This window comes from Tinamus guttatus, unplaced genomic scaffold (genome assembly GCF_059628265.1).
Source record: "Tinamus guttatus ecotype Peru unplaced genomic scaffold, ASM5962826v1 Tinamus_guttatus_pri_ptg000617l, whole genome shotgun sequence".
NCBI lineage: Eukaryota > Metazoa > Chordata > Aves > Tinamiformes > Tinamidae > Tinamus > Tinamus guttatus.
Window position 1 is genome coordinate 62,884 of NW_028289151.1, and position 14,073 is coordinate 76,956.

Sequence of the window (14,073 nt, forward strand, 5' to 3'; positions counted from 1 at the left end):
CTGGAGACCCTCGTGAGCTGCCGGATCCTATTGGAAAACGACGGCGCAAAATTTGGGAGAGGAGCGGGATAATCTGGAATCTCTGCTTGGGTGTTTTCCCTAGCTCATCCCCCCTCTCCGGGAAAGGAACAGGGATGTGTTGGAAGAGGAAAAGCTGCTTTCCGCACTTCCCGCATCCCGGTGTAGTTGGAAACCAGAGGAGAAACCAGTTTTTGTCACCCCACCGGGTTTTCCCTATGGAAAAGCCCGCGGTGGGAACGTGACGGGAGGCGAGATGGCGCAAGAAGGGGCGGGCGGCTCCAAAGCCTGGAATCAGGGAAAGACTGAGCTCCATATTCGGGAAAAACAAACGGATAAGCCGGGCGGATGCCGCCCCGGATGGTTATCCCTGTTTTTTCCAAGAGATTCCTGCCTGATGCCGTAAAAAAACCACACGAATACTCATCGTGACCCTTCCCCACTGCTCCGGTGACGCTCTAGACCTCCTAGGAGGAAAAACACAGCAGCTTGCTCAAAAATCCACAATTTTGGTTCATTTTGGGCAAAGCGATACCGGAGTTGGGCTCCGGAGGAAAGGAAAACTTAGGGAAAAGCAAACAGCAACAACAACAAACCCTCTCGCCCGTTCAATAGAGCCGGAACCGACACTGCCTCCGAAACCCCCGGGAGGAAAAAGAAGAAAAATAAAGATAAAAATTAAAGACCAAGCCGGTAATGAAAACGGTATTTATTTATACAGAAAACAGGTAAAAAAAAAAAAAAAGAAAAAAAAGAAAAAAAAAAGGACTGAGTCTTTTAAATAAGCCACGTTCTAACCTGTTTCTGAATCTTCGCTGTCGGAGGAGCTGGATTCGCTGCTGCTCTCGGACTCGGAGGAGGAAAAGCCCTTCATCTTGGAGGAGCCGGCGATGACGTCCACCTTCTCGGCTGCAACGAGAGCGCCACACGGTCAGCCCCGAAAAGCACGGATCTGCCCTTTATTTTAATGATATAGGTGTAAATTATACGGAAAACCAGGCCCAAGAGGTGCTCGGGCTGCTGCACTGTGGCTCATTTCTAGGTCTCGCTAATTAAAACGGAAGCGGGATGTTTTTCTTGGGTGGGTAAGTGGAAAAACTCAGGTTTGGCCCGTTTTTATCTATTTCCACACCAAAACTTGGTTTAACGGGCAAGACCAGAGGGTCAAATCCCTTTTGGCCGCCCCATCATTTGGAGCAAGAGTTTGTTAAGTGCTAAAAAACGGCGCGAATCGGTCGCAAATATATTAATGTGTAAGATACATATATTATATCCCTTTTATGAGGGATTTTGTTGAATATTATTATCTGGATTATTATCTACGCCCTCGAGGAGCCGACGGTACCTTGCGGTTTCCGCTTCTTCCGCAAACACGACGTCACGTATCGCTCCAGCTCCCGCAACGTGGAGGGTTTTAACGTCTCAAAGTCGATCTCGATCTCGTCCGGGTTGGAGTTTTTCAGCGAGGGCTCTCGCGACTGGATGATGTGGACGACTCGGCCCAGTTTCTCCCCCGGGAGTTTGTTAATGTCCAAGCTGAGCTGGCGCTTCTCCTCGTAGGACATGGGTTTGCACTTCTCCTCCTCCTCGGATTCGTAGGTTGGAGGGGGCTTGCTGTTCTTCACCGCCACGGGCTCCTTCTTGCTGCTTGGGGGTAGTAAGAGCATTTAAGAGGATTAGAGGGGATGGAAAAGTGCAACAAGGTGCAAAAAACTCAAGGTTTGTGTCCTAAATGTCTCATGTCCCAAATATCTCATGTCCCCAATGTCAACACTGCTGTTTTTTAGAAACGGTCGCGACCGCGTGGGGTGGAGGGAGCAAACTGGAGCCAAGGGAAGGAGTGAGCCCTAGGAGCATCCATGGGAAGGACGAAACATCTCAGGGTGCTTAATTCCACCTCGTGGTGGCCTAGTGGTGTCAACCAACTCTTCCTGGCCCCAAATAGGGTGCCGAGATGTTGGTGGCCCCTTCGAGCGCGCGGTTCTCCGCGTCTCGCCTCCCGATTCGAGGCCGGCAACGTGCGGAGCGCGATGGGACCCACCTGGAGGTACTGCTGTTGCTGTTGCTTTTCTTGACCTTCTTGGTCGGCGGCTCCTTGGCTTTGCTCTTCTTGGCGTCTTCCAGCTCCTCCTTCTTTTTGTGCTTCTCCTTCTTCTTCTCCTTCTTGTCTTTCTCCTTCTTCTTTGGTTTGTTCTGCTGGGGCTGCGACAGGGCTGCAAGCTGTTCATGCACTGCTTTAAGCTGAGAGGCAGACACACAAAAATCAAGATACTTTTGCCCAGCACCTCCTCCTTGTCCACATTAATCACCTCGCTCTCTCCCATTTCTCCTAGTTTTCTTTTTGCGCCCCTATGCTTTAATATTAAGCCCGTTTTTCCAGCTACTGGGATTTTTGGGGGTATTTAAGAATCTAGAGCCAGCTCTTTTGAAGAGTTTGGCCCTGGATTCCTCCCTGTTAATCGCAGGAGGCCGCTCGCTTGGCTCGCGTTGGCCAACAACGCCGCGAGCTGCAAGGGCAACACGAAGTCATGCTCCACGTTGTTAATTTAGGTGATTTAGGAGCATTTTGGGGGTCCTAAAAGGGTCTGGAAGGATCATTCTACAAAGCACTGAGGCCGCATCGCTCTGCTAGCCCTTTGTGGTGGCTTTTACAGCCCTTGGAAGGCAACACCAGGTTATTCTATGTCAAGGCGGTCAACGGCGTTGAGGCAACCGAAGACGATGGCGCCAAGCGGCGAAGCGCAAGGCCGGCGGGTCCGGCACGGCCGCGTTACCTGTTCCTGGAGCTCGGCCAATCGCTGAGCTCGCTCCTCCTCGGAGTCGTCCGACGAGCTGTCGCTGTCCGAGGAGCTATCGCTGCTGCTGTCGCTCGACGAAGGGGGAGCCACCTTGGTGGGAGGCGGCACCACCACGGGCGACGAGGCCGGGATCACGGGTTCCTCGGGCTCGTCGGGCATCTTAGCGAAGCGCATCTCAAACACGTCCTGCAAAAACAACAGGGGAAAGGGCCATGCGGGCTCCGGCCACGCTGCAAACGGCCTCGCGGGCTGCCTGGAAACTCAGACCGCGACGCAAGACCGCGACGCCATTGCGGACGCCCGTTTGCAGCCTTGACCGCATCCAGAAGGGTTTTGGGGGGGAAAACGTAGGCTAAGGTGAGGTTAAAACCTGCATTTTTGACCTAAATGAGAGGCAAACGGCTTGGGAGCTCTGTGGGTTTTCTCCATCTGTTCCAATGTCGCCCAAGTTTTATCCTCTCTGCTGATCCGTTCTTAAACAGGATAACGGAATGTCTGGCAGCTCCGCTTGTCCTGGTGCCGAACGTACGTGATAAAGAGGGGACTTTCAGGATATTTAAGGCTTGGATGGGGTCCTCAAAGGGAAACCAGCAGCATCCAGGTCCCAAAAGCCCTAAGGACGCAGGTGCAAACCTGATTTCTCTGTGTTTTCCTTTGCTCCACGCTTGACTCGTGTCAACTTGCCTCTCCCGGAAGGGAATCCAAGCCAAAACGCTGCAAATTCTGAGGACATCTTTCCAGCAGGAAAGGCCCCATGGAAAGTCACCCCCGAAAAAAGAGATTTTGGAGGAATTATTTCCAAAGCAGAAGTCAAAACCGTTCCCAGAACGGTCAGATAAAACATTTTTCTTCTCATTGGGTGGAAGAGAAGCAAGGGGACACCAAACTCCAGCATGTTGCATAAAACTTAGCTGATTTTAGGCAATATCTTGGATAAAAACCACATGTTGAAGCCTGTTTTCTTGGGATTTGGGCTCTTGATGCCCGGCCACCAGGCAAAAACATAAAAACTGGTGCTATCAACGGAGCAGAAAGATGTTTGTCCAGCCTTTCTGTAAGAGCCTCTGGGAAAAATATCGGCACCTTGGAAACGCTGATGTTTTCCAGAGGAAAAGGCCGCTGGAATTGCTCCTTCCAGGACGCGATCCCGCATTTGCCGCTGCTTAAATTCCCGCGCCGTTTTCTTCCCTGCGGCTCCGGCGTTTCGCTCCCAACGGCCACCGGGAAGCGAAGACGAGGAGTTGTCTTAGTTTTGGCAAATTCCCAATATCCCTTCGGTCACGCAAAGCTCCTTGCGGCGAGAGGCAACCGCAAGGCCAAGCTGCTTTGAAATTAAAGGCTTTGGGGAAAATCTGGAAGTGTTTTTCCCCGTTTTTCCCTTTCTCCTCTGCAAACGGATGGCTCGAGCGGTTACAAACCCAGCCCAGGGCGACGACCGTTGAGTTTAGCCTCGTTTTCTTGAGTCAAACGTCCTTGAATTCAGCGTGTCCTTGAATTGGTCTCGTGTCCTTGAATTCATCCGTGTCCTTGAATTCCTCCACGGCGTTTCTCCCCGCCGGCGGGTGTTTTCTGATGTAAATCAGCTCCTTTCCCCGCCTCCTTTCTGAAGGTGAAAAGCAAAACCCCGCTGGTTTATTCTGCTCTCCTAGAGCCCAAAGTCTTGTCATTCAAAGAGCCCCTTTGCTCCGTTCGGCTCCGCTTCATCTTTTCTTGAGCCTGGAAAAGGCCTGGAAAAGGCCACAAAAACCTCTCTGCGGTCCTTACGGATTCCGCTTTCGTGTCGCGTTCCCTAAAATCCCAAGGCGACTGCCGAGCGCAGCCCGCGTGGCTTCCCTGTTCCGAAGCCGCATGACCGCCCGGAAAGACGGATAGGGAACATCCCCGACTCTCCGGGAAGGATTCCTTGTTAGAGATGATGGGGTCCAGTCGATAATTCCTGGTGGGCAGATGGCTCCTTGCGGAGCATCTTCGGTGGCGGTTTTCTCCAGTGTTGCTCCAAGATCCTCCGATCATTCCCCCTTCCAAAAACCCTCATCGCGTTTCCACAAAGCGGCGGGCACGTCCCGAGCGGATTCGGCCCGTTCCATCCTTCGCGATACCAAAGGACGGGATTTTTTGACGCCGTTACCTACCGTGTCGGTGCTTTTAGGAATGTTTTAAGCCTACGGAGCTCTTCCGTTGGGATATTTGGCAGGGAAAGGCGCGGGCGCGCGTTGGCTCACCTGCAGCTTGCGGGCCATGGCGACCACCTCGTGATCGGCGGGGTTGTACTTGTAGCAGTTGGAAAACATCAGGCGCACGTCGCCGGCGAATTCCTGAGCATCGCGGTATTCCCGGTTCTCCAGTTTGGACTAGGAGAGAGCGGGGGGGGAAAAGAAAGAGGGAAAAATGGGCGTTATTAACAGCAGAAACAATCCCATCGATGGAATGAGCTTGGCGCTGCGGAGCCCATGTTCCTCCCTCTGCTATGGAGCAATTAGTCTGGGCTAAACGAAGGATTTGAACCAGTTTATGGAATAAGGATCACCGGGATCCTTAGGATGACTCCGTGTTGAGGTCAGGAGGACTATGGGCCCTTCAGGGTGTCTTTGTGGCACCCAGGAGACCGTCTGCGCTCTAGGTGACACCAAGGGAGTCTAGGTGACACCAAGACAAGACGGTTCCTCTTGGCTGGCATCGCTTTTTCCTAAAAGTTCCTCGTTTTGAGAACACGGCCCCGTTGGAGGGGGTGACAATGGTGACAGCAGGACACGGGTGGCCCCGTCCTGCTCCTGGCGTGACACGATCCCCTGGTCCCAATCCGCTCCCACGCTCCCGCGCCGCGGGGCCGGCTATAAAAGGAGCCTCGGGCAGAGGCTCCGAGCGGCCAGAGGGAATCTGGGAAAGAGGGCTCGGAGTCAAGGAAAACAGGAAACGGGAGAAGAAAGCGGAGCAGCTGGCCCTGCAGCGGCTGCCAAGGGTGACCTCAGGCACCAAGACCCTGCGTGACGGGGGAGGCCACCGCGGCGGTGGCCCGGGGAGGGGGAAGCGGCGGCTACCTCGATGATGGATGCGTGCTTCAAGCAAGAAAAGCAACTTTTCTGCTAATTTTTAAGAATAAAAATACTTTAAAAGACACGGAAGAGCTCAAATGCTCCTCCAGAGGGAACCTGATTGATTTGGACGGGCCACGTCAGCAACGTGGGGGCTTTATTTGAAAATAAAGAATGGAAATTGTTAAGTTTTAAACAAAACCCCTCCGGCTGGAGCAATTCCGGGCTCACTGAGGCCATCTCCTGGGCTAGGGACATTGCGGAGAGATTCAGGCAGTCATGGAAAATTGCTATAAAAAATTCTATTTTAATTTCTATAAAAAGCCTTTCTTAGGAGCCGCCGGGTTGCTTTTTTCCCCCCAAACATCCCCATAAGAGCAAGGAAGGGAGACCTGACGTAGGAGAAACCCTAGTTGGGCAGCAAGAGTTTGGCCAATAGCCGAGAACTTCTCCCGGGGGGATCAAGCCAGGAGAAGTTGGGATTTTTTTCCGGCCGTGGCCCCGGCTGGCTTACTTTGATGGTGCTCAGATCCATGGGATGCTTGATGATGTCGCAGTAGTCGTGCAGCCCCAGGGCCTCGACGTCCACGGGCTTGTAGAAGGGCCAGGCGTAGGCGGCGTGCTTCTTGGCGAACATCTCCTTGATGATGCCACCGCAGTACTTGAGCTGCTCCGACACTTTGCTGCTCTTCTCGGCCGCGTGCTGCTGCGAGTCGGGGACGTCCTTCTTTGGCGGCTTCACCGGGCGGCTGCTCTCCCGGCGCGGGCCCAGCTTGGTGGACTTGGGTTCGGCGGGCAGGGACGACGACTCGTGGATGGGGTCTATCGTGGTCGGCGTGGTGGTGTCTGCTTTCCTCTTCACTCCTTTTTTCGTCTGCAAGAAAGCAAAGGAAACGAGGTGAGCGCGGCTACGAGCTAGCGCCGAGGCGTGGAAGTCCAAAGGTTCTCCATAAATCCTCTGGAAAAAAAAGCTAGGGATTATCTCTGTTGACCTGAGGAAGAGTCACTTGAGGAAGTTGAGATTTTTCTGCTTGAATCAAGGCTCAAATGGGCAAAGTCTTGAGAGGACCAATAGGGGTGAAGTCATCACACCCAATGGTCATCGCCAATGGAACATGACCTACGTCCTGGCTGGTCGCCACGGACCCCCTCAACGGGCAGCGTGTGCGGAACGCGGCCCTCTTGACTAACCAGTGGCCGTCGCCTTCGAAAGACGACGCCGGTGCCGAAGGAAGGGCGACCAGGCAACGTGTTGGCGCCACCGTTGAGATACCCGAGGCCACCTCACGATACCCGAGGAACCCTCACGATACCGGAGGCCACCTCAAGATATTTGAGGCCACCTCACGATACCCGAGGCCACCTCAAGAAACTCGAGGCCACCTCGAGACACCCAAGGCCACCTCGAGACACCCGAGGCCACCTCACGATACCTGAGGCCACCTCACGATACCCAAGGCCAACTCACGATACCCAAGGCCACCTCATGATCCTCGAGGCCACCTCAGGAAACTCGAGGCCACCTCAGGAAACTCGAGGCCACCTCAGGAAACCTGAGGCCACCTCAAGATACCCGAGGCCACCTCAGGAAACCTGAGGCCACCTCGAGACACCCGAGGCCACCTCACGATACTCGAGGCCACCTCACGATACCCAAGGCCACCTCAAGAAACTCGAGGCCACCTCAAGAAACTCGAGGCCACCTCACGATACCCAAGGCCACCTCACGATACCCAAGGCCACCTCACGATACCCAAGGCCACCTCAAGAAACGCAAGGCCACCTCACGATCCCCAAGGCCACCTCACGATACCCGAGGCCACCTCACGATACCCGAGGCCACCTCAAGAAACACAAGGCCACCTCAAGAAACACAAGGTCACCTCACGATCCCCAAGGCCACCTCACGATCCCCAAGGCCACCTCACGATACCCGAGGCCACCTCACTCACCTTCACGGGCTGGGCGGGAGTGGGGATGACAGGAGGGTGAGGCTGCATGGGCTGAGGCGCCGGGGCCGGCGGCGCGGGGGCTTGGGGCGCGGGCGGCTGAGGCGGCGCGGGCGGTTGAGGAGGCACCATCGTCATGACCGGCGTCTGCACGATGAGGTCGGGGGTGACGGAAGGGAAGGAATGAGCGGTCTGCACGGACTGCAGGTTTGGCGGCGGCGCTGGCGTCTGGGCCGGCGAGGACGCTTGGGTGGCGTTCTGGACCGTCGACGAGCCCGGTTTGGATGTAACTGCCGGGAGAAAAGAGAAAGCGAGCGGTGCCTTCCGCTCATCAACGCGCAACAACTAGCGCCGTTAATTAGCCAACACCGCGCCGGCTGTCTAAAATAACACAACTCGTTAATTAACACTTTGCCCTTCCGTTGGTCGGAGATACCAACTAGCTACGTTCTCCTTAATATTCCTTCTAGCTTCCTAGGTGGAAGGATGAAGGTGATGAGGACCTATGTGCACCAAAACCCCTTGAGATGAAGGGCAGACGCACTCCTCTTCCTCTCATCCTCCAAAAGGAGAGCTAGGAGTGGTCAAGGGGGTGGCAAAACCCTCGGACGACCCGAACCGCAACCCTGTGACGGAGGAAGAAGCAACTGCTGGTCAAGAAGCCCCGCGAAGCCGAGACGGGAAGTGAGAGCATTCCGGAAGGTATCGGAGAAGCAGCAGGACTGAAGTGCTCAGGGTCTGATCCCAAGTCAGGACTCAACGTTTTGGCTGTTCAGACATCAGCAAATACAAGTTAGCGGCTCCGGAAAAGGGGAAAAACTGCAAAGGGGAAGAAGAAAACGCAAAGCCGAGGCAAAATGGTGGCTTTTTGGTTAAAGTCTTGGTCAAGAAGATGCTCCAATGGCAGTAATAAATCGCTCCTGTAGAGAAAGACCAGGGCTGTCAATAATTAAGTAGGAAAAATCTCAATAATTCAGTGTTTCTGTTCCAGATTTGGGCTCACGTCCAGATGATGCCAATGGAGAAATGCTCTCTACTCCAACAGCAAACGAGAAGGACATTCAACAGCAGCTGCTGAGGTTGGGCTTCTGGACAAATTATATCCAAAACCCTTAAAAGAGGGTGGTAAAATGTCCTGGGCTGCTACCGTTGATTCTTGTGTACCTTGAAATCTTGGAGACCGGCCCATTTTTGACCGTAACGCAATCAAGTCACTTATGATTCCAACCCTTCCAGGAGTAACTGGGAATAAAACACGCGCTGAACAACTGGAGAGGGTTCATGGAAGAGCTGCAAAGGAGGACTGCGAGATCGGAGACCTTACAGCAAAAGCATCGTGTTATCATGGAGAACGTGGCCTCCAAAACACAGGACTCTTCAACATAACAAAGTTATTCGGAGAGCAGACAGGGGTTTAGAGTTCAGACCAGTGATATATCGTGAAAACACTTAACTAGTTGGCAAATTTCTTCTCAAAAGCAGCAGAAAATCTATTTTTCACTCTATTTTAACGTCCTTCTGCAAGACACTCTCCTAAATGCACTAGTGCTGCTCTTCTATGTTACATAGTGGAGAGGAGATCGCATCACTTGAGCACAATAGCCCTTTTGATCAACTGATTTCCTAATTGAGGAAGACAGAACCAAAAAAAAGGCTAAATTGTTGTGTTTTGAGGTATAAACAGACAAAAATGCAGCATGTAGGGGAGCGTGGACATGAAAGCGTGGTAAAGCTCAGGAGATCTGCTCCGATGAGGCTCGTGCGGCTTCCTAATTTTAACAGCTCTCATCTACCCTAGGGACGTCTCGAGTGGTTGATGCATCATCTCATCCAGCATCCCCTCAAAAACAAGGTAAAACACCCCAAAACCATGGAAAAAGAGGGTTAAGATTGGCATCTATGCCTGTCTTTTGCCCGGATGAGCACTGGAATGCAACGGGAGAGCAGCCTACCTGGTTCCTTCCTCGCGCGTCCTCTTCCTTTTGTCTGGGCTATAACGATTTCGGTTTCTTCCTGGGTCATTTCGGAGATTTTCTGGAGGAAAAGCTTTTCTAGAGCTTCTGCCATTAAGACTATGTCATCCCCTGGCTGGATTAATAACAGAGAGAAGAAATTAGAGACGTTTTCCAAGAGCGGATCGTTACCATCAACAAAAAAATACAATCAAAATCGCTTGCGTTTCTCTCCATCTAATACCAAGATTAATCATAACTGAAGATTAAATGTTCCATTTTCCATTGCCCAGCTGAGCAATTCCTCTAATTCTGCTTTAAAGGGGTTTTTTTTAGCCTTCTCGGCATGGCCTTTTCCCTTGGGATACGACGGAAAGACCGGATGGATGGAGAACACTCGTCCTCGAGGCTTTGGCCGTGCAGTGACCAAGGTCACCGAGGGAACAAGGTGTTATTTACGGGCTGGTTTTGGAAGGGAAGGAAGAAGGGAAAGGAAAAAAGGGAAAAATAAAGAATGGGAAGAAGCCGACGGCTGGTCTACATTGGCCAAGGTCAAGGGAGACAAAAGGAGGGCCCAAGATGGACCCAACACCAAGGCTTGGGACCTGTTTTGAAGTGGTTTTTTTGTGGTTTTGTTTCACTGAGAGCAAGGAAAAAAGAGCGGGAAGGGTGGAAGCAACAGCACAAATGCCTGGATTGACCTTATGGTGATCCACGAAATCCAGAGCATGGGAGCTGCTGGCTCATGGTCAAGTCACCGTGCTTGTTGATGGGACAACGTGCACAGACCCGGCCAATTTATGGTCTTTGGGCCCCAGAAAAACATATATTTTTTTAAGCCCACGTGTTTTCCTGCTTTCTGGCCAGAGAAGAACTGGGAAATCTAGGAGAGTGAAGTCGTTTTGGTGGAAAGGAGGGAAATGTGGGAATGAAGAAGGGAGGAAGGATGCACACTACTAATTTTAGGTCTTTAATGGCCTGTTCTCACTCAACGCTGGCTCAAACCAGGAAAGTTGAGGGCCACATAGAAGAGTTTCCAAGATTTTCCTCACTTTCCAAAAGAGAATCCCAAACAGTGCAACAGGAGACCAGAAACAGCCACAACAAAACCCAACGCTCTCCTGTACTCATCACCGTTCTGTTCCCCCTAAATCAGGCTTCATTTACAAACAGCAGCTTCTTAATAAAGAAATATAAAGAAAACAGGGAGATTCCTTGGAAAAGCTCACCTGGAATGACTTATCCTACCTTATTGTAGATGTAACAATTTGTAAACATTGTGTTAAAGTCCTGGATACATTCTTGAGCATTCCAGTAGTAGTTATTCTCCAAGCGCTTCTTTATTGTTCCCATGTCCATAGGGGTTTTAATAATCTTATAATAATCCTGCAAAAGGGGCAGAGAGGAAAAGGTGAGGAAAAAGAGCAACAAAAAGCTCTGGGGATGCAAAATTTATGACTTTGTGCTCTGTGGAGCAAAGGGTTCCCACCTCGAATGTGCTAAAAGGGAGATTCTTCCTATTTTTAGGAATTATTTCTTTTTTTTTAGGAGGAATGTTGAGCTGAACGGGCCTGGAATGCTGTTGCTATAGAGCTGGTGCTCTCGACGCGTCACTAGGAGGTTGTTGCTCTTCCAAGGAAACCTACGGCCTCCCGCGGGCGGAACCGGTTGTAAATTTAAGCGCGGTGACGGCGTCGAAGCGGGGGTTATCGTAAAACAGCCCACGGCAAAGCAGCCCTAAATCTCCACGGGGAAGGAAAGGGAGCAAATCTCCTCTCCTCGTTGTAGCTGGAAGGCTCCGCACCCAGATATCCCAAGGAAAAGACGTTTCCATCGTTTACGGCAATAGGTTACCTCTGAATTCCCGATTTTTCCCAGCTGCCTTGGTCTGGGCTCCTGGCTTTTTCCAACTCCTCCCGTGAACAGGTGAGCGTGGAGACAGTCAAGGCCCTCCTGTTTTAACCTCCCCAAGGTCTCCTGGCCCAAACGCTACTCGAACCTCCAAGCCGTTCCCGCCTCATCCCTAGTTTCTCCCAACGATTCCGGCCGCGCCGGACGGAGCGAGCCGAGGAAGCCGAGCTCCTCGGGTGGCTCCTCTCCCAGCCTCTACTCACAGGGAGGTTCAGCTTGACGGCGTCCACGGGCTGCTGGAAAGGCCACGCGAACTGGTGCTTCCATAGCGTCTTGAGCACCACCTTGAGCAGATACTGCAGCTGGTTGGTCTGGCGCTTGGGCTTGTTGGGGTTGGAGGTCTCCGGCGGAGGGGGGTTGACGCCTACGGTGCTGCCTTGCTGCGGTTGGGCCTGCGACTGCGTCGTAGACATTTGGGTGGCTTCTAGTCCATCCCCCATCACCGGCAAATTTCTCAGTCTCGTCCCAGGGCCGCTCTCCGCAGACATGCTATTGATCCCATTGCATTCCTCACCGGATACCCTGCGGAAGGAGACGCGGGAGAGGTCACGGCGAGAGCGTCGGGGGCCAAGGCGGCGGGTTCGGGCCGCGCGCGGCTCCGTTGCGCGGCGCCGCCGCGGCGCCGCTAGATCCGGAAGCCGTCCTGGATATTCCGGGCTCCTTCCTGCTTCCTTGGGGCCGTTTCCACCCCGCTCCTTGGCTGGATCCCATCAAGGAGGAGGGCTCCGAAAGCGGCCCCAGCTCAAGAACATTCCCCCCAGCCTCCCAAACGAAGAAGGAACCCAGCAAAGGTGCAGGATCCCTGTTTTCCGCTTAATTTATCCGTGTTGTCCCCGCCAGGGACCTGCTTTAGGGGTGTAATTCACACCCTCTGCTTTAGACATGTAAGATAAGTATCCCGAAGACCAGAAAGTTGGAAAAAATCCAAGTCTGCTGCTTCAGCAGCCTATTTTTGGGTTTAATATGGAGAAGATGAGGCAACGCTCCAAAGATGTGCGGCACGGGCAGCTCCTTCGGCTGCCACTGCCTGAGCTGAACCAAATCCTGGGCCAAGCCCCCAAGTTTCAGGATTCCTTGGCCAGCCCTGGGAAAATGGCCCTGGGCCATTTTCTTTTTTTAAACTTGGCCAACCCGTGCACATATATGTTTATGTGAGAAAAAGAAACCTGCGCCCGCTGGAAGCCGGAGTTTTTCTCATTCCCGGTGTCTCCGGTTGTTCCCTGGGCAGGGAGACAGATCCTGACGTGTCCCGTGGCACGGGATTGACAACAAGGGGGAGAAAACGGGTCGGGGTTTGAGCTGCTGCCCCACACCTTGTTCTGATGCGCTACGGGCAACGTCCGACCTGGTTCTCCGGGGTTTTCAGCGAGCGTTGGAGCGCTCGCGCCACCGTTTTTGGCTGCAATTTGGGTTTCCTCTCGGCAAAAAGCCCTCGGGTTTCGCTCCTGGCGGGTGGCAGGGACCCGAGGGCCGAGCTAAGGGCTCCTCTTTCCTCAGGGGCTACGTTACCTTGTAGGATACATTGCCATTTAATTTTGCCCCAGAAAAGGACGCAGGGTCAGAAGTTGCTTGGCTTGTCCATCTATCTTCCGCGGCTTCAGGCGCGAGCGCCTCTAGATACCGTATCTGATGAAACAAACACAGCAATTAATCCGAGGTGGCGGAAACGGCCGCCACCACCAAAATCGCCCCTTTTTTTAAGGCTCTTTACCCAAATCGCCTCCCTTTGGGGCTTTGGCCAAAGAGAAGGGTGCGAAGGGGCTGAGGCTCCCACGGGATTTGCCTTTGGGGAAAGGTCTTTCCCGGTGACGCAGACGGAGCCGTTGGCTCCCTGTTACGGTGGCTCTGCAGGGCAAGGAAACCACCCCGCGATTGCTGGAAGGGCTTCCCGCTCCGGATCCTAAATTCCCAGCGGGATGTGATCCCTAAGGAGACAAATTTGGAGAAGAACGGAGCGGATCGCGGCCCCCGATGGGAACGCGGGACGGGCATCCCAAAGAGCCAGACACCAGGAAACTTCCTGGGAAAGATGAGGCTGGAGGAAGGGATGGACCAGGAGCCTCCAGCCAACAAGGCAAAGAACGGAGCGGGGGGAAGGAAAAAGAGCCTCATGCGGCGACTTTTGGGGAAGCTCCTACGATGCCGATGGGAAAAACTATCTTGGATGGGTTCCCTTCCCTTCTATGTGTTGATCCTGTTACCAGGAATGGTCCAGAAGGATCCAGAAGAAGGGAAGATCGCTGCTCTTCACCACCCTGCAGCAAGGGAGGCTCAAAGTGGCGCTGGCTGCATTTCCCTGTGGCTTTTTGGCCAGATCCGTGCGCTTCCGTTGGGCAAATCCCAACGTTTCCCCCCAGGGAAGAGCCAGGGAGTCGCGTGGGAGCTGTTGGGCTCCGGCATTTTTCCAGGCGGG

The 14,073-nt window shown here is 53.2% G+C and overlaps 1 protein-coding gene across 1 annotated transcript in view; it reads right to left on the reverse strand.

Annotated features, from left to right (window-relative positions):
- BRD4 (bromodomain containing 4) overlaps positions 1 to 14,073 on the reverse strand; it is a 40,480-nt gene that overhangs the window by 13,102 nt on the left and 13,305 nt on the right. The window contains exons 3-13 of the mRNA XM_088535130.1: positions 13,170 to 13,286; positions 11,864 to 12,182; positions 10,998 to 11,135; positions 9,750 to 9,885; positions 7,801 to 8,087; positions 6,363 to 6,722; positions 5,039 to 5,167; positions 2,793 to 3,002; positions 2,060 to 2,259; positions 1,364 to 1,665; positions 817 to 927 (exon numbers count right to left, since the gene is read on the reverse strand). Coding sequence (XP_088391256.1) covers positions 817 to 927; positions 1,364 to 1,665; positions 2,060 to 2,259; positions 2,793 to 3,002; positions 5,039 to 5,167; positions 6,363 to 6,722; positions 7,801 to 8,087; positions 9,750 to 9,885; positions 10,998 to 11,135; positions 11,864 to 12,182; positions 13,170 to 13,189 — 2,212 coding nt within the window. The 5' untranslated portion in view covers positions 13,190 to 13,286. The remainder of the gene's footprint in view (positions 1 to 816; positions 928 to 1,363; positions 1,666 to 2,059; positions 2,260 to 2,792; positions 3,003 to 5,038; positions 5,168 to 6,362; positions 6,723 to 7,800; positions 8,088 to 9,749; positions 9,886 to 10,997; positions 11,136 to 11,863; positions 12,183 to 13,169; positions 13,287 to 14,073) is intronic.